Source organism: Dendrobates tinctorius, unplaced genomic scaffold (genome assembly GCF_039654945.1).
Source record: "Dendrobates tinctorius isolate UK_male_01 unplaced genomic scaffold, ASM3965494v1 ptg000089l, whole genome shotgun sequence".
NCBI lineage: Eukaryota > Metazoa > Chordata > Amphibia > Anura > Dendrobatidae > Dendrobates > Dendrobates tinctorius.
The window spans coordinates 9023575-9047055 of record NW_027361757.1 but is presented as its reverse complement, the minus strand read 5'-3'; the positions used below and the strand labels follow the sequence as shown (position 1 = coordinate 9047055).

At 43.5% G+C, this 23481-nt stretch overlaps 1 protein-coding gene across 2 annotated transcripts in view; it reads right to left on the bottom strand.

Annotated features, from left to right (window-relative positions):
- PPA1 (inorganic pyrophosphatase 1) overlaps positions 1 to 23481 on the bottom strand; it is a 102618-nt gene that overhangs the window by 783 nt on the left and 78354 nt on the right. For both annotated transcript variants that reach the window (XM_073585795.1, XM_073585796.1), the window contains 2 exons: positions 7772 to 7841; positions 4410 to 4449 (listed from right to left, as the gene is read on the bottom strand). In XM_073585795.1, the coding sequence (XP_073441896.1) occupies positions 4410 to 4449; positions 7772 to 7841 (110 nt within the window). The remainder of the gene's footprint in view (positions 1 to 4409; positions 4450 to 7771; positions 7842 to 23481) is intronic.

Sequence of the window (23481 nt, the reverse complement as noted above, 5' to 3'; positions counted from 1 at the left end):
TCAAATTCAGCAAAACTGCCAGTTCTTTTTATACCAGAAATGCTCTGACTGGAATAGAATTTCTGGCAACATACAACGGAGGCGCAGGTCACGGAGAAGAAGAGCCGAATTCAGAGAGTGTTGTGCCACTCTTAATAAACTGGGTGTATCCTACTCTAGTGAGCTCTTCATTAAGAATAGTGTATGATTCACCACTCTTTAAAGGAGTCAACTCCTGACCTTCTAGACATTTCCAGTGTATTATTTGGATTCATGATATTGTATAATACTTAGAGACCCAACAAAATATATGGCAGTGTGTCAGGCTACAATGTATGAAAATACAGAATACAATGGCTTTTATATTCATATGGGCATAGCTGAAAGATGTCCTAACCGTCACATTTTACTAACTAGGGTCCAGTAAATGGTCTCATTAGTGAATTCTGTGCTAGTCACATTAAAACCAACTCAGATTTTAATTGGGTTTTTCTCATAAAGCAAATACTTGAAATGTATGTGTCAACCCAATTAAGAATGTGCCAAGAGCTTTGTTCACTTATAGCACCGCAGAGATAGAAAAATATACTGATATAGTATAGCACAATTAGGCCATACACAATCAATAGCTGTTGGCAAATCAGGTCATGTATGGCCCCCTCAGTAAAAGGCATGCTCTACCAAGTGTGCATATCTTCGCAATTCGGAAAGGGGAGCAAGTAGCTGTCAGCCCCCTCTGGGAATGGTTTATTTCACTTGAGGAACAAGTACGGTAGCTGTCAGCCACCTTTGATAATGGCTGATTTCACCAGAGGAGTAAGTAGCTATCAGCCCCCTCTGGGAATGGCTTATATCACCTGAGAATAAAACAATACAGTGTGTTGAAATCTTAGTCCTATTCTCCTTTCTGATGACATCTTCTGCTGGGAAGACTGTTCTATGCATTAGACTATTCACACACCATAGGAAATTCATGTGAAAGACATCTTGGGCCTCTTTCACTCTTCCGTTTTTTCTTGTCAGTTAAAATCCGCCAAAATGGCGGAAAGCGGATCCGTTGGTAACTGATGCAAACAGATGCCACCCGACCGTTTTTTTGACGGATCCGTTGAATGCCAAATTTTAAAGGAACCGCAGGGGAGAGGGGGAGATTTTTTTTTCCCACCGCCAGAAAGGATTTCAGGGTTAAATCCCCGGCTGACTTCCTTTCTCTGGGCAAGCGCACTGAAAAATGCGGATCCTACAGCCACAAAAACGTTGCATGGTCCGTCCAGGCATGCCGGAGGACGCAAACATTTTGGCGGATCCGCAAAAAAACGGATCCAACGGATGGCCATCCGTCAAGATCTGCCGGTAATGCAACTCAATGGGGAAAAAAACGGATCCGACAAAAAAAAGGCGGATCCGTTTTTTTTTTCAAAAACTGGCGGATTTGACTGATGGTCAAAAACGGAAGTGTGAAAGAGGCCTAAAAGCATATTTTATTTAGAAATGCTGTAAAAGGTCCTAATTAAATATAGACACAAGACGACATACAGAACATAAAACTTGTGTGGGGGCGCCATGGCTATTATTGTGACACTTGCCACAAACGTATTTACTATCAGAGCGAGATCTGACAAAATATTGTTCCGAGTGCGATCCGATGTTATGCTATAATAGGACTATGCACGTCAGATTTTTTCCTCGGACGCTGCCAGTTTGTGGGGAAAAAAAATGCTGCATGCCCAAGTCTCATCCAATATTCGGACCACACTTGGCCATGCAAGTCAATGTCATCCGAGTGCAGTTTGGTTTCCATGGACTGACAGAATGGAGAAGATGGAGACATTTTTCTCCATCCCATCCAAGAGAATTGGATCAAACTATGCTCACACTCTGATCAAAGTTTCATTTGCATAATTGACCCAATTCTCTTGGATGAGAGAATACATGGCCGTCTGCCCCTGCCCTTACTCGGCTCTCCAGGAGTCTATTGTTACTTACTACTGTTGGGTATTGACTCAGTCTGGAACTTATCTGCACAAATAATGATATAAGGTCATATACTAATGTACCAGTCATTCTAGCTTGGCTCACTCATATGTCTTGTGTGTAGTTTTAACATTTTTTTTTAACAAAATTTATAAGCAAAATTTGATAGGCTTTAATAGAATGATGATCCGGCACATGAATTACTTTTGCTGTTTTCTAGTTTTCATGTGCTTTTAGGGATACATTTTTTCCTAAGCTTGGTTTATTTATAATCACTGGTGTATGTCCGAACTCTGCCATTCAAAAGATCTTAAAGGGAACCGGTCACCATGAAAATATGGTCCAATCTTCAAGCATCAAGTTATAGATTAGGGGGGGGGGGGGACTAAGGTGATATTTTTCTCGCAAAACTAAATAAATGACAGGTGGTTTCATCATTTAAAAGGGAATCTGTCAGTAGGATTAATCCTCCTAAGCAGGTCATAGAAAGCGGAATGAAACGATACCTTAATATCTGCGATCCAATGTATTATTCTAGAGAAATCCACTTTTCTTTCCTGACATGTCAGGTATAGATCGCCATTAGAATCTGCCTTCAGAGATTAATTTTAAATGAAAGGGGGCGTTACCAATGTGAGACATGTAATAACAGTCTGCTATATCTACATGTCTCACACTGGTAACGACCCCGTTCATTATAAAAAAAAAAAAAAAAAAAAAAAAAAAAAATCTGAGGCAGATTCTCATGCAGATTAGTGTCTGATCCATGTATTTTAACAGCTCCTTACATATTCGGTAAAAAACGTGCATTTCATTCAGCTTCCTATAACCTACATGACCATATATGCAGCTTAAGAAGATTGATCCTACTAGAAAATGTCCCTTTAAAACTTTTTTCCTGGGACTTTTGGCCCAGCGAAGAAAAACACTCTTCTACAAAGAAAGCTGTAGGTCACCGATAAGATTGCCAATTCCAGAAAAACGCAGAGGACCAATCTCCGATACAAAAAGTGGACAGCTTTTGTTATTTTATTCCTCCTACTCATGAGTATTCTGCGTTTTTTTTTTTTTTTTAATTATTTTGTTTCTTAAATGGTTCCGCAAGTATGGGCCTTTTTATTCAGTAAGCATCTGCATGGTCTTTACCAAGGGACCTTTGCTCATAGGGTAAAAATGCAGAGCAGACTAAAGATAAGCCCCAGAGGATCCTGTGAGTTGCGCCCCCTTGGTAAAGACTAAAAGTTAACACTTTATAAAAAGGTCCATATCTTTGGAAGCAAATAGCAGACTTAAGAAAAACAAAGTGGAATATTTAAGGGAGCAGCAGGAATGATATTGGAAGAACATAAATTGGCCACTTTTGACCTGGTGACAGGTCGTCTTTAAAATGATCAAAGTACAGGAAATACTGAATCTGGTCTCACAAAACTACATATCAACGTACTCCGCTTTCCTTGCTCTATAAGATGGTGCTTGGAGATTGCACAGATTGTCATTAAGACTATGTGCACACGTATGCAGAAAATTTCTGCTTCAAATCCGGACACCTTCCCAGAAAACGCGAGGAAATAAAATGCGCGTTTGCCGCTTAAAAACCGCTGTTTTTTTTCCACGCATCTTCTGGACTCAGGAAATGGCTAAAAACGTGGACTTTCCCGCAAAATTAATGAGCATGCTGCGTTTTTAACCGCTAAGGCCTCTTTCACACTTCCGTTTTTTCTTGTCAGTTAAAATCCGCCAAAATGGTGGAAAGCGGATCCGTTTGTAACTGATGCAAACGGATGCCACCAGACCATTTTCAGAGAGAGAGAGAGAGAGAGAGAGAGAGAGAGAGAGAGAGAGAGAGAGAGAGAGAGAGAGAGAGAGAGAGAGAGAGAGAGAGAGAGAGAGAGAGAGATTGATTTTTTTTTTCCACCGCCAGAAAGGATTTCAGGGTTAAATCCACGGCTGACTTCCTTTCTCCGGGCATGCGCACTGTAAAACGCGGATCCTACAGCCAAAAAAACGTTGCAGGGTCCGTCCAGGCATGCCGGCGGACGCAAACATTTTGGCGGATCCGTTTTTTCAAAAACTGGCGGATTTTGACTGATGTCAAAAACGGAAGGGTGAAAGAGGCCTAAGAGTTTCCTTTGCGGAAAAAAAATGCATCAATGTGCACAAAAAGGAAAAATGCATTAAAATGAATGGGATGCTTATTTTAAGCGTTTGTGAAGCGTTTTGACCGGGACAAACGCTTCAAAAACGCTTGCGTGGGCACACAGCCTAAAAGAACCACCTGTCATGAAAATTCAGTCCAAACAAAGATATTGGGGCGTGTCAATGGGTTTTTAAAGATCAGAAAGGATCAGAAGTCCTATTTAACAAGGAAAAAAGAAATAAACTACAATAAACTATTATGTTTTAACCACAGCATGGCCAAATACTGCTCCAAATAAACGAAAGCTTAATTTGCTTACCATCTACTGGGATGGGTCCAGCAGGTCCACATGGAGGTGTCTGAAAGAAAAACAAAGTTTAATCACTTAATTTTACAAAGCTGAAACATTTCCTAGCAAAAATGGAATGTGCAAGGTATGAAATCAGATGGGAAAAGCATCAGTTGCCGGCAAAGTAGTAATTAGCGTGTTTCTATTGGAAACAAGGAGAAATTAATTTTGATAGATCTGATGAAATATTAGATTTAAGGGATGCTGGCTAAAAATGAAGATTCTAGCTTCAAAGCGTTTTTTTGAGACATCAGTAGAATATTCCCAAATCTGAAGCCAATGGGTATCAGTACGTAAGGAAGCCATGTCTACCTCCCTTCGGAGGGAACATGCAGAAAAGCCTGAGACACAGATCAGTGAATGAGTCTAAAGGGCTGAGATTAGGCTGTGAACATGAGCACTTGGCGGACCAGCCTAGAAATAAGTAGGATGGTGATCCAGCGCTACCATTTTGCACTCTTACTGGTTTTAGTGTAACCGGATACCTAGATATTCAAAATTACGCAGCATTCACTGTAAATGTGCTTCAACCGGTTTGTGTCTCATAAGTAAAAATGAATTGCAGGATGAAGGTATGATTAGTCTTCGTTGTCAGCATCCTACAAGCAGAGCTAATGGGGCAGGACTACCTACTTGAACGCTGGCAGATAGAAAACCATGTAGGAGTCATATCTACCAGCCTGTGTGCATCTGTCTTAGAAAGCTGTGTGATGCCTATTAGTACAGCCAGAATAAAGCCTTGTATTCCCCGCAGTCATTAGCGTGCAGCGATACCGATGCACCATGTTTATTCATCACCTTGAAATTATTAAAATGTAAAGTGCTTCATGGCTCTGTGCAGCGCACCTATTCATTATATCAGCTCCGCTCGGAAGACATTAGGCATTTATTTATAAGTACTGTGGTTAGAGATGCTCCATCAATGCCTTGTTCCAAAAAGCTGAAACGCTGCATGCCTAGGAGGCTACTCCATCAATGTCTAAGCAAGCCTACTCTATCATTTGCTACATAAGTACTACAATTAAATCAGCCATCTATTGTGTGCTATCTTCGCAACGTTTGATGCCATTCATAAGTGATAATCTGCTTGATTTCAGTCATGTTTTCTGTCCAGTTTTATCGTTCTACAGCCTTTCCAAAAAGGGAGCAGTCTGACTCCACGCTCGCGGCTCCGGTGTAAAATCTATAGGAGTGCTCCCACTATCAGACATCTTTAACAAGAACCAAGCCACGAGCAGCATGAATGGCAGCCTGGCTGCACCAATCCTGCCAGGTCTATATTTTTCTCTAAAACTCGCCAGCATTTCAGAGAAAATATAGCCAGAAGATCCGGCCAGGGATGTCTCACCTGATTCATGAAGCCAGTGGTTTGGGTACCTTGAATCAGAACCTGGCTGTATATTTTCAGGCAGGTATGTTATTCTCTCCAGTGTTTCAGAGAAAATATAGTTAGAAGATCTAGCTGGGGACCATATCCATAGGCTAGACTAGTCTGGCCTAGGCCAGCTCTGCCCTACACCACTGCAGGTGATTGGTCAGGATATTCTCCTAGTGCGAGAACGGTCAACCACCTACAGCAGCGCTGGGAGAAACCGGCGAAGGGGGCACAACATGCAGGCAATTAGGATTTTCCCAGTACATGTTTAATGGTGGGTCAAATGTTGTTCATAATGTGGAAAATTCTGTAAAGCTTTATCTAAGGCTTAAAATTAAGAAACAAAGAACAAAACCTCGTCTTCCTAATTTCTTAAGCAAATGGATCCACATGAGGCCATATATCCAGATTAGGAATGAGCGAATAGCTTCGGACAAGTCCTTATCCGAATACCTATAGAGATTAACCGAATAGTTGCATCGGGAACCCGGATGCCTGGAGCGCTACCGATAATCAGCTGATCGGCGCCACAGCAGCATGTGTCACGGCTGTTTCACTGTCACAACACATGTATGGAGAGCCCAAGAAACAGGTTCTCCATGCATGTGTTGTGACTGTCACACAGCCGCGACACATGCAGCTGTGAAGCCGAACAGCTGATTGTTGGGAGTGTTCCAGGTATCCGGGTTCCCGATAACAGAAACCACTGATGCATGCTAATCACCAAGTCGGATTAAATAACTTAAGGGACTAGATCAATACATTAAAGGACACTCCAAAAATAGAAAAATCCTACACAGGCACAAGGAGTAAATGTCCAAGACAAAATAGCTCAAAGCAGAAAACCAAATTGAGAGCATAATATTACACCGAAATCACAAAAATCATGATAAAAACAGCTTATCAAAGACAAGGCACATAGAGAGCTTTACACACCAAACTTTTACATTGAAAAATAACAACAGGCTAGGCAAACAGATAAAGAAAAAAAAAAACCCTGTCTGAATAAACCTCACTACAATAGTGAGAAAGTGCATATAAAGTGCAAATAGCTTGTCTAATGTCCAAAACAGGGGAAAAGGCTCAATGTGGGAAAGTATTAGTACAAATAAACCCTTTAGCCACATATAGAACTACCCTAAGGACAAGAGGCTGCACTCGGAGTCCTGCTTACCCATATCGACTGCCAGTTTGTCTCCTGAGCAGAACCAACGTGCGTTTCGCGTGGGCTTCCTTGGGAAGCTAAAGGGTTTACTTATAGCAAGGGTGGGGAATCTTTTTTCTGCCATGGGCCATTGCGATATTTAGACCATCCTTCGGGGGCCGTACAAACTCCACCTACAAAGTACATCCTGATTCTGGCACTGGTGTCAGGATATAATCTTTCATTGCATGCCCTTCAGTGTTCATTAGTGAACACTGCATGTGTGTGCTAACAGAGCAAGAAGAAATTAATGTGTTTGTGGCAATTAAAATACAGCTCCTTGCCCAAAAATGCGATCCCTGAGAATCTGCCCGAGGACCTGATAAAAGGTCATCGAGGGCCGAAAATGTCCCTCAGGCCTGAGGTTCCCCACCCCTGACTTATAGTAATGTATACTTTCCCACCTTGAGCCTTTTCCCCCGTATTGGACATTAGACAAGCCACTTGTGTCCTTCACATAAAAGCTCTCTATGTGCCTTGTCTTTGATAATCTGTTTTTATCATGATTTTTGTGATTTTGGTGCAATATTATGCTCTCAAATGAATTTTGTTATTCTGTTTTGAGCTATTTTGTCTTGGTCATTTACTCCATGTGTCTGTGTCCGGGTTCCCGATGCAGCTATTTGGTAAGCGCTATAGCTATTCGGATAAGCTCTTATCTGAAGCTATTCGAACATCCCTAATCTAGACGCATGCAACAATCAGTATGAAGTAACATACAGTACAAAAACCCGATCAAGGCTGCCAACTCACCGCTTCTACAATGGCTTGAGCTTCGACTGGCTTACAAATGAAGGGGCTTTCATATACCGTGGTGTTAGTACTGAAAAACAACAATATTCAAATGAAATTACCGACTCTATACGTCACATATAAAGGCAGATGCACCTCAAAAATACTGTATCTATTATGAAGTGTTAATCCTTCTCTATTGAAAACAAGACCAAATCCTTATTTCAAACAGGAACTTCCACACTTTTTAAAAGTTGTTTGGTTTAAAATTTTGTGGCCATAGGGTTACAGACCTATCAAATAACAATCACAGCTGTTACTGAACCTCCCGTGTCCAGCGCTGCCTCCCTGCTGCTGCTCCAGTCTTTGCTGATCGGCTGCAATGGTGACATCACATCTACAGAAGCAGCGCTGGACCTAGAGGGTGGGTTAACTGCTGTGATTGGTATTTTATAGGTATGCAACACTCTGGCAACAAAGTTTGAAACATGAAACCCCTTTAACACAGCTGCCTATAAACATGGCTAGTGTGTATTAGATTATCACACTGTATAGAGAAAAGCAAACTGAAAATAGAATTAGACTTACCGGTAATTCGATTTCTAGAAACCTTCCACGACAGCACAAGGGGTTAAAAGTTCCCTCCCACCTCCCTCTCACCAGTGACCTATAACTGAACACCGTAGCACCGGTTACCTTTAGAGTCTCAGAATTTGTCCAAGAATACAGGGAGGAAAATAGTGCTGTCATGGAAGGTTTCTAGAAACCGAATTACCGGTAAGTCTAATTCTATTTTCTCTAGCAACCTTCCATGACAGCACAGAAGGCATAACCTATACTGCACTGGGGGGGGGGGGGGAGACACAACGGCCTGAAGAACTTTTCAGCCAAAGACTAAATCCCTGTTGGACACAAGGTCCAACCTATAGTGTTTAGTGAAGGTATGTAGCGAAGACCAAGTTGCTGCCCCTACAGATCTGCTCTGAGGATACGCCTGCCCTCTCAGCCCATGATGCAGAGGTAGATCGTGTTGAATGAGCCTTGATCCCCGTAGGAGGTGTGATGTTCTGCGTTAGATATCCTTCAGAGATGGCTTTTTTGATCCAATTGGCAATGGTGTTCTTTGCCACCTTCTTCCCTTTGTTTGCACCAGACACATGGATAAACAGGTTGTGGTAGATTCTGTAGGGTTTAGTATACTCTAAGTAGTGAAGTATTATGCACCTTACATCCAGCGTATGAAACACCTCTTTAGGATTCGCTGGGTTTTGACAAGATGAGGGAAGAATTATATTCTGTGACCTATGAAAGTCAGACACAGCCTTTGGGAGAAAGGATGGATCAAGGGAGAGAACTACGGAATAGTCTCTAATGGCTAGGTAGGGCTCTCTATTTGAAAGAGCGTGGAGCTCTCCTATACGCCTTGCCGAGGCTACAAGGAAAGCCGCTTTACAGGAGTGGAGCTGAGAAGTACAAGATGATAGGGGCTCAAAGGGTGGTTGAGTGAGCCCTTTAAGCATCACATTCATGTCGCATGGTGGAATGACAACTTGTTTTTTTTGGATGTAGCCTAGTGGCTGATGTCATGAATCTTCTTATCCACCTGTGGCTGGCCAAGTCGCAGTCGAACTTAGAGCTTAAGGCCGAGACCTGTACCTTCAGTGTGCTAGACTTTAGGCCTAACTCGAGCCCCTTCTGTAAGAAATCCAGGATACGGGAGATGTTAGGGTTTTCTGGGTCAGGCAGATTTGGCAGACACCATGAGGAAATTTTTTTCCATATTTTGTTGTATATGGCATTGGTGCCCGGTTTGAGATTTCTGAAGGGTTTCGACTACTGCCTCTGATAGACCCTTGGCCCTCAAAATCTGGGTCTCAGTAACCAGGCCGCTAACTTCATTCCCCGAAGGTTTGGATGATGTAGGGGGCCCTGCAGTAGGAGGTTGTCTTCCAGGGAAAGGAGGAGTGGCCCGTCCACCTGGAGTTCTGTAATTAAAGAATACCAGCTCCTCTTCGGCCATAGCGGAGCTACCAGGATGGTTTGGGTTCGATCCTCTCAGATCTTCCTTTGAGTTGCGGCAAGGATTGGAACTGGCGGGAAGGCGTAGGCCAGACGAAACCCCCACTTGTGGGCAAAGGCATCTACCCTCAGTGATATGTCCCTGGGGTTCAGGGAGAAGTAGATTCCTACTTGAGCATTTCTGCTTGATGCTAGTAGATCCACCTCCGGAAGACCCCACCTGTTCACCAGCCTCTGAAAGATTCTTCCATTCAGACTCCACTCGCCAGGCTGGATACATCATCTGCTCAGGAAGTCTGCCAGAAGATTGGAGGTCCCTTTTAGGTGGACTGCTGTTAGTGAAAGAAGGTGCCTTTCGGCCCAGGAAAATATTCAACCTGAGAGGCCCTCTAGGCTGCTGGATCTTGTGCCGCCCTGGTGCCGGAGGTGAGCCACTGTCACGTTGTCGGAGTAGACCTTGATATGATGGCCTTAGACCAAGTGTCTCGCAGCCAGGAGGGCTTCTTCCACTGCTTTCAGCTTTCTGAAGTTTCAAGATCTCGCACTCACTTCCCGATTCCACAACCCCTGGAATGGCTGCGGGGACACTACGGCTCCCCAGCCTTTCTTGCTGGCATCTGATGTTACCGTGACCAAGGGGGATCTGGGATCAGCTGACTCCTCTGCACAGATTTTTGTGATCCATCCACCATGCTAGTGAAGCTTTCACTTTCCCTGGGGTCTGGACTCTTGTTCAGGCAGATGTGGTCTCTGTTCCAATTTCCAATATGGGACTGGAGAATTCTGGAATGGGCCTGGGCCCAAGGCACCGACTGGATGCATGTGGTCATTGACCCTAGTACAGACATGGCTGACCTGAGGGTCGGGGACCTGTTTCCTGAAACTCGAGATCTTTGATATTATAGACCTCTGATGTTCCTCCGGAAGAAAGGACATTTGTTCTCTTGAGTCTAAGAGGACTCCCAAAAATTTTATTTCCTGAGAGGGTTGGATCTGTGATTTTTGTACATTCGGGATCCACCCCAGAGATCAGAGAATGCCCAGAGTTTGAGTCACCTGGTTTTCCAGGGTCTCTTAGGAGGTTCCTATTATCAATAGGTCGTCCAGGTAGGATACAATGCATATACCCTGGCTTCTGATGTGGGACACAGCTTCGCCACAATTTTGGAAAATACTCGAGGGGCAGAGGATATCCCAAAGGGAAGTACATTGTACTGATAGTGCTTGATCTCTGGACCCTGACGGATCACAAACCTTAGATACTTCCTGTGAGAAGGATGTATAGGAACGTGGAAATAGGCATCCTTCAGGTCTGTGGTTGCCATGAAGTAAGACGGCCCTATCAAGGGAACGGCGGTCTTTACCGACTCAGTTTTGAACCTGCGGTATGCGATGTGTCGGTTGAGGCCTTTCAATTTTATTATTATCCTCGCCTCTTCTGTGGGCTTCTTTACTAGAAACAGCCTGGAATAATGACCCTTTCCCTGCTTTCCCACAGGGACCTGAAAAATGGCACATGATTGGAGAAGGAGCTGAATGCCGGACTTTAGTACTAAAGCCTCCCAAGGTGGTAGGGAGGTAACTTATACCCTGCGGGGGGGGGGGGGGGGGGGGGGATTCGAATTCTAGAAGAAGGCCCTCCTTGATCACACTGAGGACCCAGGAGCTGTTGGAAACGAACTGCCAGGAGTGAAGAAAATTTGAAAGCCTTCCCCCCTACCGGGGCCGAGCCATTATTTTTCCTGCTGCTGTTGCTGGGGGACCAGGATGTTCTTGCTTCTCCCCTTAGCATAGCTCCATCTTCCCGTTTTTCCCTTCCTTTTCGGCTGGGATGACTGGCTCGGGGGGGGGGGGGGGGGGGGGTTTAAAAAACCGCTTCTTTGGGGTTTTATGCTCAGGAAGCATTTTCCTTTTATTTGTGACATTTTCAAGGATTTCATCCAAGGCTGAGCCAAAGACGTGTTCACCTTTGAAGGGTATAGAACAGAGCTTAACCTAGGAGATAACATCCCCGCTTCATGTTTTAAGCCAGAGGGCTTGTCTGGCAGAATTCGATTGTACCACAGACCGGGCAGAGGTGCGGATTATCTCCATAGACGTGTCCGCCAAGAAGCCTATAGCCCTCTGTAGTATGGGAAGGGAGTTAAGGAGCTCGCTCCTTGAGGCCCATCGAGAAATGATTCTCTAGCTCCTCTATCCACTGGAAGAGAGATCTAGAAACACATGTGGAAGCAATTCCTGATTTTAAGGCAGAGGCAGAGGTTTCCCCGGCCTTTCTTAGGAGGCTCTCTGCCTTATGGTCCATCGGATCCCTAAGCTGGGATACATCGTCAAATGGAAGGACTGTTTTTTAACTACCCTTGCCACTTGGACATCAAATTTCGGGATGTCCCATTTAAACGCATGTCCCTCAAGGGGGAATCGATGCCTGAGCTCCGATGGAGCCAAATAGTGCTTTTCTGGGTACTCCCATTCCTGGGAGATCATATCAACTGTGCTTCTATGTACTGGGAAACCTGGAAACCTCCGAACATTCTGTCCTGTGCTGACTGAGGGACTGGCTCATCCACTAGTCCCATGGTGGCACGTACCGCACTGACCAGCTCCTCCACATATTTGAGGAAAAGAGGTATCTCTTGGCTTCAACCAATTTAGAGGTTCCTGGTTCCTCCCATTTTTCAGAACCTGAAATCATAGGAATGTCCTGACTCGGAGTACGAATCCTCTATTTGAACCCTCTGCTTTTTTGGGGGAGGTGAGCTTACAGTTGGAGGAAGTGGAGGAGGTGGAGGGGGAGGAAGGGCGGTTAGGGAGGTCTGAACCTGTTGTGTGATCAGGCTGCGTATTTCATCAATCAATGACGGGTGCTCAGACCTGACTACCCCATCCGTGCATGCCTGACAATTTCTTCCTCCAGTTTGAGGGAAGCTTTGCACTACATATGGCACATTTAGCAGGATTGCTGGTGGTATTGGTGCTTTTGTGGGCAGACTTTTCTCCCTATAAGAGAGGAGAGAAGCATTTTGAGGACCTCTATACCCGGATCGCACCACTAGGACCCACCCCAGATAACACTTACTGGGTCAGCGCTGGGCTCTGCAGATGCAGGGCAGGAAGATCCGTCCATGCTGACAGGGGATTTTTTGTCACGCCTGTCGGCTTCTTCCGGTGGGTTAATAAGGAGTTAACCCCGCCCTCCAGCGCTCGTTCATGCTTTTTTCCTCCCTCCCGGGGTCCGGGGCAGGCACAGTTGTTACTGGCGTGCACCGCGCTGCCAGCTGCCACCATCTTTTGTGGGCAGACTCCTGGAGAAGGTATTCCCAGGAAGTGACCACGCACGTGACGTCACTTCCGGGTCGCCGGCAGCCGCGCGCAGGAGGAGAGACCGGAGAGCTGCGGGAGGCCTCCGGTCGGGGATCACTGGCCCGCTTCACCCCCAGAGGGAGCGGGGGTGGGCCAGGAAGGTACCGAATTCCAGGGAAGACAGGAGCAGTACGGAGGAGGGAAGGCAGAGAACTGTTTATTAAAGATTACAGGGATTGTCCAGCGACAACAGGATAGGTGATAATTTGTTGATTGGTGGGGTTCTGACAGCTCAGACCCGCACTAAATCGCCTGAATGGGGACCTTTTATCCCTGTTAGAATAGAGCTACAGAGCTCTTGTGCCGATTGTGTTCCATTCAGTCCCGATTGCGCTGTCAAGCACTGATGAATTATCCAGCAGTTAGATATCCTAATCAGGGAAATTCTGCCAATCTGTAAAAGTTATCACCGGTCCGGTGGATATGTGAAAATTGGTTTTCACTGGACACTTTCATCCAATAGGTGATTTATATTTTACAACATTGTTCCTCAATCAATCATTGGCTTATGGATCTTGTCCCCGCCAAACAGGGTTCTCCAGCTTGTGGTAGCTCTAGAAACTTGTGGCACCAGGGGGTGTCAAGAGTATTTCTGAAACATGGTGTGTAAACCCAGGTCACTGGTTAAAAAGGAATGTTCCAAGAATGTCAGATTATCACGTTTCCACATTATAACAGGCAAGTGTTTAATTGCCAGGGGTCATCACTTGTCAGAGAAAAAGTTTCCACTGTACTTATCTCCTCCAGTCCTGTAGACTTGGATGGTGTGGCACCTGGTGATGAGAAGTGTTATTTTTCCACCATATATAGTGTTTTGCATTTAGCCCAAAAAGTTCTACTTTGGTCTCATCTGACCAGAGGACCTTCTTCCACATGCCTTGTAGGGAATACAGCTAGCATGTGGAAGAAAAAGTTCTGGTTAGCTGAAACCAAAGTAAAAAACTTTTTGGGCTAAATGGAAAGTGCTATATGAGGCTGAAAATCAACACTGCACATAAATCTGAAAAACACCATCCCCATCGTCAAACATGGTGGTGGCAGCATCATGCTGTGGGGATGCTGTTCTTCAGCAGGACAGGGAAGGTGGTCAAAGTTGATGGGAAGATGGATGGAACCAAACAGAGGCTGCAAAAGACTTGAGACTATAACCCTAAACTTACTGCCAGAACAACAATCAAATGTTTTAGATCAGAGCATAGCCCTGGTTGCAAATAGACCAGTCAAAGTCCAGACCTAAATGTCTTTGTACATGAGGCAAGTCTTGAGAGTTTCTGTTTGTAGACTCCTCCATCCAATCTCACTGAGCTAGAGCTAGTTTGCAAAGAACAATGGCCAAAGATTTCAGCATGAGGACCAAAAAGGAAAAGCCGAACATGTGGTCAAAGAGAAAGTAGGACCAATTATATAAAGATAAAATACCTTTATTGGGACAAGAAAATATATATATTATATACACATACATACACACAGCCCAGCGACAGGCCCAAAATATCACTGCTCTAGAGGAGATCTGCATGGAGGAATGGGCCAACATACCACCAACAGTATGTGCCAACTTTGTGAAGACTTACAGAAAACATTTGACCTCTGTCATTGCCAACAAAGGATATATAACAAAATATTGAGATGAACTTTTGTTAATGACCAAATACTTATTTTCCTTCATAATGACTCATAGTTGCGGTCTACCTATTATGTCAATTACAGGCCTCTCTCATCTTTTTAAGTGGGAGAGCACAATTGGTGGCTGACTAAATACTTTTTTTCATGTATTTAGTCATTAGAGTTGAGCGAATATCTTTGGTTCTCCGCTTATTCGGCAAGCTATAGCGCTACAGCTTGAACCCAGCTTCCTGGATTGTGCTAGCTGAATAGCTGATCACCGCCACACCTACATGTGTCGTGGCTGTGTCACTGTTACAGCACATGCATGGAGAGCACAACGCAAAGGCTCTCCATGCATGTGCTGTGACAGTGACACAGCCAGAGAACACCAGGTTATATATTATTGATTTGACTTTTTGATCCTGTTTTATTCTACTTCTTTGTTTGGCAGCATGATGAAAATGCAAAGTTTTTTTTTGTTTGTTTTTTTATGCTGTGCACTGAAGGAGTTAACAAGTGTAACAGTTTTATAGGTCAGCTTGTTCCAGACACGGCAATACCAAATATGTATGCTTATTTTGTTTTTACATAAATATATGCATTTAGTGGTTTAATATTTTTCTTTTTAATTATTTTGTGAATTTTTTTTTACTAGCTGTAAGACTTTTTTTCACTTTTTTACATATTCCAATACAATGTATTGCATTGTAAAAGACCTGACAGTGTTACACCGGTAGATCGCTTGTTAGACACAGCTGCAGGCTGAGTCTAACAAGCCACTGTAGCAGGCAGACCCGGAAGTCATCACGTGACCTCCGGCTGCCGGGAAAACGCTGGATCCCCAGTGATGTAATCATATCACATCATGGGGGGTGTCGGAGAGGCAAGTATTGCTCTGGTCTCCCTCTGCTAGCTATTAAATGCTGCGATCGTGGCATCTAGAAGATAGCAAAGGGTTAACATCATTGGGATCTGATTTAAGTTTGTGGGTGTAATAAGAAAAAATGAGGAAAACTTCACAGGTATGAATACTTTTTCAAGGGATTACGTATAATACTAGAGTGAAAGCAGTATCACTAGGCACCGCTAGGGGGGCTCATGTTCCACCATTAGTAATATTAGCAGGAAACAAGTTGTAAAATGAAGAGCTGTTTTAGTGTGAATATATTGGTCAGTATTTTGAATATCCTTGTGCAATCCTCTTTAACCCCTTACCCCCGGAGTTTTTTTTTTGGTTTTGCGTTTTCGTTCCCCCTCCTTCCCAGAGCCATAAATTTTTTATCTTTCCGTCAATATGGCCATGTGAGGTCTTATTTTTGTGGGACTAGTTATACTTTTGAACGACACCATTGGTTTTACCATGTTGTGTACTAGAAAACGGGAAAAAAAATTCCAAGTGCGGTGAAATTGCAAAAAAAGTGCAATCCTACACTTTTTTTTGTGACTTTTTAACTAGGTTCACCAAATGCTAAAACTGACCTGCCATTATGATTCTCCAGGTCATTACAGTTCATACACACCAAACATGTCTAGGCTCTATTTCATCCAAGTGGTGAAAAAAAAAATTCCAAACTTTGCTATATATAAAAAAAAAAAAAATTTGCAACATACGGTATTTTCCGATACCCGTAGCATTTCCATTTTTCGTGATCTTGGGTTGTGAGAGCTTATTTTTTGCGTGCCGGGCTGACATTTTTGGTTCAGATATGATCTTTTGATCGCTCGTTATTGCATTTTAATGCAATGTTGTGGTGACCAAAAAACGCAATTCTGGCGTTTTGACTTTTTTCTCACAGCGATCAGGTTAATCCTTTTTTTTATTGATAGATCGGGTGATTCTGAATGCGGCGATACCAAATGTGTGTAGGTTTTTATTTTGAATGGGGTGAAAGGGGGGATTTGAACTTTTATTTTTAAACACTTTTTTTTTTACTTTTGGCATGCTTCAATAGTCTCCATAGGAGACTAGAAGCTGCCATTGCTCGATCGGCTCTGCTACATAGAGGCAATGGTCAGATTGCCTCTACGTAGTAGAATTGCTGACTTGCTATGAGTGCCAACTGGGTGGCACTCACAGCAGTCCGGCACTGACAACCATAGAGATCTCCAGGAGACCTCCGGTTGTCATGCAGATACACCGGTGACCTGCGACGTGTGCGGTGTGTGCATTTGCAGCGCGACTGATGGAAACGCTTGTTAAATGCCGCTGTCAGTTTGACAGCGCACTTAACTAGTTAATAGTCTCGGGTGGATTGCGATTCCACCCACGGCTATTGCGGACATACATTATGTCAGCTGTTCAAAACAGCTGACATGTGCCAGGAAAGATGTGTGCTCCCCGCCAGAGCCCACATCAAAGGGAGGGAGTCCAATATCGGTGTAAAATATAAGCCCGATGTCAGAAAGGGGTTAAAACCCATTAAAGTAAAATATGGCACACAGAAAATTGTGATTTCTCACATACATTATAACTGTTTAAAAAAAAAAAAAAAAAAAAAAAAAAAAAAAAAAAAGAAGAGGGGTTATTCCAGGCACCAAGTCACAATATTCTGTGTATAATTACAACCTAAATCTTCAGAAATAACCTCGTTGGATCTCTTCTGGGTGGTGCATGCAGGAAAGCGCATAAAATGTATTAGCACAAGTAACAAGAAAAGCAGCACTCACCCGATCCTTCTCTCAAGATGTGGTTTAATCCATTACATAAATGGCATTAATACATGGTTTTATGGACCCATAGAAGCGTCAGCAAGACGTAAAACGGTCATAGTCCGGCAGGTCTTATTTTTTCATGAAAAACTTTCCCTGACACCTCCGCATGCATTAATGCCACCTATGTAATAGATTAAACCACATCTTGAAAGAAGGATCGAGTGAGTGCTGCTTTTCTTGCTACTTTTTCTGATACATTATACTTGTATAATATGTGCCATTACAGCACATTACTGGGACCAACCAGATAACTGCCTCCACAAGCGCCCAGCGTTGTCACAGCCTGTATTGTATAGATACGGTACCTTAAGGTACTGTCACACTTAGCGATGCACCAGCGATCCCGACCAGCGATATGACGCGGTCAGGATCGCTGGTGCATCGCTAAGTGGTCGCTAGTGAGCTGCCACACAGGCAGATCTCACCAGCGGTCGGGGGTTGCTACTTAGGCCTCTTTCAGACTTCAGTTTTTGACCATCAGTCAAAATCCGCCAGTTTTTGAAAAAAACGGATCCACCATATTTTTTGGCGGATCCGTTTTTTCCCATTGAGTTGCATTATCGGCGGATCTTGACGGATGGCCATCCGGTTTCTTGCGGATCCGCCAAAATGTTTGCGTCCGCCGGCATGCCTGGACGGACCCTGCAACTTTTTTTGGCTGTAGGATCCGCATTTTCTGGCGGTGGACAAAAAAATAAATCAATCTCTCTCTCTCTCTCAAATTCTGCATTCAATGGACTCTCTCCTCTTCCCGGACTGCGGTTCCTTTAAAATTCTGCATTTCACGGATCCGTCAAAATAACGGTCCGGTGACATCCGTTTGCATCAGTTACAAACGGATCCACTTTCCGCCATTTTGGCGGATTTTAACTGACAAGAAAAAACGGAAGTGTGAAAGAGGCCTTACCTGTCAGACGAGGCGATCCTGACGTCCTCACATCCGCGTCGCTTGTTGGCACACAGGAAGCTGACGACGAGAAACGGCCCAGGCCGGTCTCGCACTATCAGCGATAGCCAGCGGGGGCGCTGGTCGGAGGTACGTATCAGACATAGCGATATCACTAGCAATATCGCTGCTACGTCACAAAATCAGTGACGTTATAGCGATATCGCTTGGTGTGACAGGCCCTTTAGACGTTTCCTCAACGCTATCCGAGCATACAAAGCTCAGGGGGCCAAATATAAAGCATGCTCTCAGGTCGGTACTACTGGCTAAGCTCCCAGCACAATCTCCTTTATGTATATGCCATGGATTGGCCTCCTTGGGAATAATCTGTAAAATGTGCCCTATTCCCAGAGCTTTTGTCATTTAAAACGAACATTCAAGGCCACTCTTCGTTATCAAAGATAATATAGGGCATTTAATATGTCATCAGAGATTCATTTCTAGGGTAGCTACTGAAGCCAAAACAAATGTAACTTTTAAAGGCCAGTTTAGTATTCAGGACTTAAAAGTAAATATTTTTTGAAATGCATGCATGTACAGTGGGGCAAATAAGTATTTGATCCCTTGTTGATTCTGTACGTTTCCCCACTCACAAAGACATGAACAGTATAATTTTAATGGTAGGTTAATTTTATCATTGAGAGATAGAATATCAAAGATAAAATCCAGAAAATCATTGTATAAATTTGCAATATGCAGTGAGAAATAAGTATTTGATCCCCTACCAACCATTAAGACCAGATAGATGCTCCTAATCAACTCGTTACCTGCATTAAGACAGCGGTCTTATATATTCACCTTTATAAAAGATTCCTGTCTACAGACTCAGCCAGACTCTAACCTCTACAACATGGCCAAGGCCAAAGAGCTTTCTAAGGATGTCCGGGACAAGATCATAGACCTGCACAAAGCTGGAATGGGCAACAAAACCATAAGTAAGACGCTGGGTGAGAAAGAGATAACTGTTGGTGCAATAGTAAGAAAATGGAAAAAATACAAAATGACTCAAACAACATCGATCTGGAGCACCATGCAAAATCTCACCACGTGGGGTATCCTTGATCATGAGGAAGGTTAGATATCAGCCTAAAACTACACGAGGGGAACTTGAAAATGATCTCAAGGCAGCTGGAACCACAGTAATTAAGAAAACCATTGCTAACACATTACGCCGAAAAGGTTTAAAATCCTGCAGAGCCCGCAAGGTCCCTCTGCTCAAGAAGGCACATGTGCAAGCGCATCTCAAGTTTGCCAATGAACACCTGGATGATTCTGTGAGTGATTCGGAGAAGGTGCTATGGTCAAAGGAGACAAAAAAAAAAAAAATGCTCTTTGGCATTAACTCAACTCGCCATGTTATGAGGAAGAGAAATGCTGCCTATAACCCAAAAAACACCATCCCTACTGTCAAGCATGCAGGTGGAAACATTATGTTTTGGGGGGGGGGGTTTCTCTGCTAAGCGCACAGGACTACTTCACCGCATGAATGGGAGACTGGATGGAACCATGTACCGTAAAATCCTGAGTGACAACCTCCTTCCCTCAGCCAGGACATTAAAAATGGGTCATGGCTGGGTCTTCCAGCAAGATAATAACCCAAAACATTCAGGCAAGGTAAAAAAGTAGTGGCTCAAAAAGAAGCACATTAAGGTCATGCATGGAGTGGCCTAGCCAGTCTCCAACCCTTAATCCCATAGAAAACTTATGGAGGGAGTTGAAGATCCAAATTGCCAAGCGACAGCCTCAAAATCTTAGTGATTTAGAGATGATCTGCAAAAAGGAGTGGACCAAAATTACTCCTGAAATGTGCGCAAACCTCATCATCAACTACAAAAAAAAACATCTGACTGCTGTGCTTGCCAACAAGGGTTTTGCCACCAAGTATTAAGTCTTGTTTGCCAGAGGGATCAAATACTTATTTCTCACTGCAAAATGCAAATAAAGTTATATAATTTATACAATGTGATTTTCTGGATATTATTTTTGATATTCTCTCAGCGTTAAAATTAACCTACCCTTAAAATTATAGACTGTTCATGTCTTTGTCAATGGGCAAATTTACAAAATTAGCAAGGGATCAAATAATTATTTCCCAATAGCAAATAGATTACATAATTGAAAAATGCAGGTTGGCCTCATTCACATCTCTCACCGACCTCTGGATGCTGGTTGAAGGCCAGTTTTGAACTATATAAAGATACTTTTTCTTCTGGTCTGTGAGACTCTACAGGCTGTCAGATAAGGGTACTTTTGGCCCGGCTGGAAAAACACAGAACTGCTTCATTGACCATCACTAAAACCCCAGAGACTACTTAAAGATTCCAGGTTGGGACAATCGGGTCACCTGGACATCTTCCTAAGCTTGTCGTTACCTCCTCGCTGTGGGGGCCTGCCAAAAGCAGGGAGCAACTGGTGGGGTATTCAGCACTGGAAGCAGCTCTAATTCTGGAGAGACAGCAGAAGGGTGAAACTCTGAGGTACTTCGCACCATCTTGGGTATTTGCTGGGACTGATGTGTAGGCTATTGAGTGTTGGTGGTTCAATTAATTATTGCCACACTGTTTTACTCTCACCCTGTGTTGTCTGAGTAGTGTTCTGCCCATGGTGAGATGGTGAGAGAGCGGGCTTTCAGTGGTAGGAGCACTGGTCCATGCAGTCTTTCTAAAGACAGCCGGACCAGCAGACGAGAGCACCCACTGACCCTCGTGTCTCCACAATAACCATTACCTTCGTTGAACTTAGTTGCAAATTGAAAGCTAGGCTTTCAATTTGTGGGGCAAAGATATTTTTACACCAAAATAAATGTTAACCCACAAAATAACCTTGGCTTTATTAAATATGTGTGTGACCCTCCTTCATTGGTCAGCAGGTATACACAAGTGTGGGCTTTATAACACATGTTATGCTTAATCTTTTTGATTGTGGTACTTTAGCATTCTTCAGATGGGAGTCCATAGTCTGGATCTTGTGGTCATACTGTATTAGCATGCTTCACCTGTATCATTATCTGAGAAAAGATTTTTATTTTGGCATGACAAAATCCCATTTCTAGACACCCAGCCGCCATGTTGACCTTTTTGCTGGCACTCGAGTGCACAAACCCAACCGGCCCACTAGCTCTGCCCTTGATTAGATGTGCTTTGTGTAAAACGCAGGTAGCTGATCTAGGTGTGATTTAGTATAGGTTTTTTTTTTTGTTTTTTTTTTTTTTCAATTAATCTATTTAGATATTATCCCCATTCCAGTATGCTCATTTTGATACTGGATATCTACAGATTTAGGACTACGGATTGAACTGTCAGTGTTACTTTTAATCGGTAGCGCACATGCTGCTAGTCTGACCTGTCAATCTTCAAGAGTACACTGCCCCTTTTCCAGAAACCAGGAAGCATGGAGGCAGGGGAGCAGTGTGCTCCTGAAGATACACTTTCAGACAACCCCTTTTTCAAATGATGGTCCAAACTGTGCGCTCTCCTGAGCAGCAAGCAGAGAAAGCTTTGCGCTAAAGTAAAGAGCGCTCCTTGCCGAGGTAACCGGTCACTCAGACTACAAGGTAGCCAGTAACACAGGCAATTTGCTATAAACTATAAAAAAAAAAAAAAAATCCTTTGTTCTTGAGATCTGAAATAAATTTTAATATGGCGGAAAATTGCTTGTTTTAACAAACGCTATGTAATATTAACCATTTACCAAGTTGAGACAATCCCTTCAAGAGATGTCTGGGGGCAGATAACCACAAACAAATGACAATGTAGTGTCCTATGCAGACCAGACTGATGTTAGACACGGGGTGATTCACAAGGGGTTAACAAAAATGCTGAAAGGCTTTTAACGGTTGGTGGCACCCTTCGCTTTTGTGGATGGAGGACTGAATAAAGTCTCACGCTGCAGCAAAACCCTCTGGTCTGCGCTTGGATGTAGGTATAAAACACTTGGTGAGTCGGAGGAGCTGCTCAATACACGGACAGCACTTAATACTGAAAAAGTGTGTGTGTGTGCGTGCGTGTGTGCGTGCGTGCGTGTAATATTGTACTCGAATGGCTGCGCTTTGTGTAATGGCCATTACTGCCGCAAACCAGGACAAGACATGCAGACAATTAATCACACAATTGGCATAGACATTAGCAGCAGAATTAATTTTTAAAGTGGTATTATCTCAAGACACCAACAAGTCAGTGTGTTCATCTTTAAGGTTTTTTTTAACCCCTTAAAAAGGCACCGCCAATGGAATTATCGTTTTTTTTTATTCTCGCCCTGAAGAACTATTACTATATTTTTCCATCTAGGGCAGGTTTTTCACTGGAAGAGTTGCATTTTTTTTTTTAGAGCCTTTTAATATAGAGTCCGACTATCAACAGAATTGGGGTCCCCTTTTCAGCCCAACTGTAGTGACAAGAGGGGTGACGCACTTGCTCACATAACTGTACATAGAAGGAGCCAGGCATGTTTCCAGGAACTGCAGCCACAGAATAGTAACGGGGGATTGAGGGACCTCCATTCTGGAGACTGATGATGGTTCCATAGGTTGGACCCACATGGCATATTTCGTGGATGCGCTATACATGTCCATCATTACCCAACTCCTTTTATTTACCGTGTTTTAACTTTTTTTTTTTTTTTTAAACATTTGTATAGTCCCACTTGAGTACAGGACCCTGCAGTAGAGACTGCAACTTCAGCAACACTTTGCTCAAGCCATTATTTAAGTTACTTTAATTCCTTTTCCGCCTATCAGCATGTGCCAATGGTAGGATAGGAGAAGGAACAATGGCTGCTCCTAAGCAGTTATTCCTACACAATGGGTACTAGTTTTAGCTTTGTCAAAGCACAGCTCTGGTTAAGCTGTAGAATAAGGGTTTGTTCACATTCTGCATTTTTGCAGGGTTTTTTTTTGTAGTGATTTGCAGTAAAATAAAAGATAAAAATTGCATAAGTAATGTGTTAAAATAGAAACCCATTTCTCACACATTTTAACCTCCAACCAGTCTTTATTTACTTTCTTGCAGCCGATCACCCACATTACTGATGATTGGCCAATCAGTAATCTCCACAGTGACGCCTGTTGCTACAGCACAAGATGGCAATA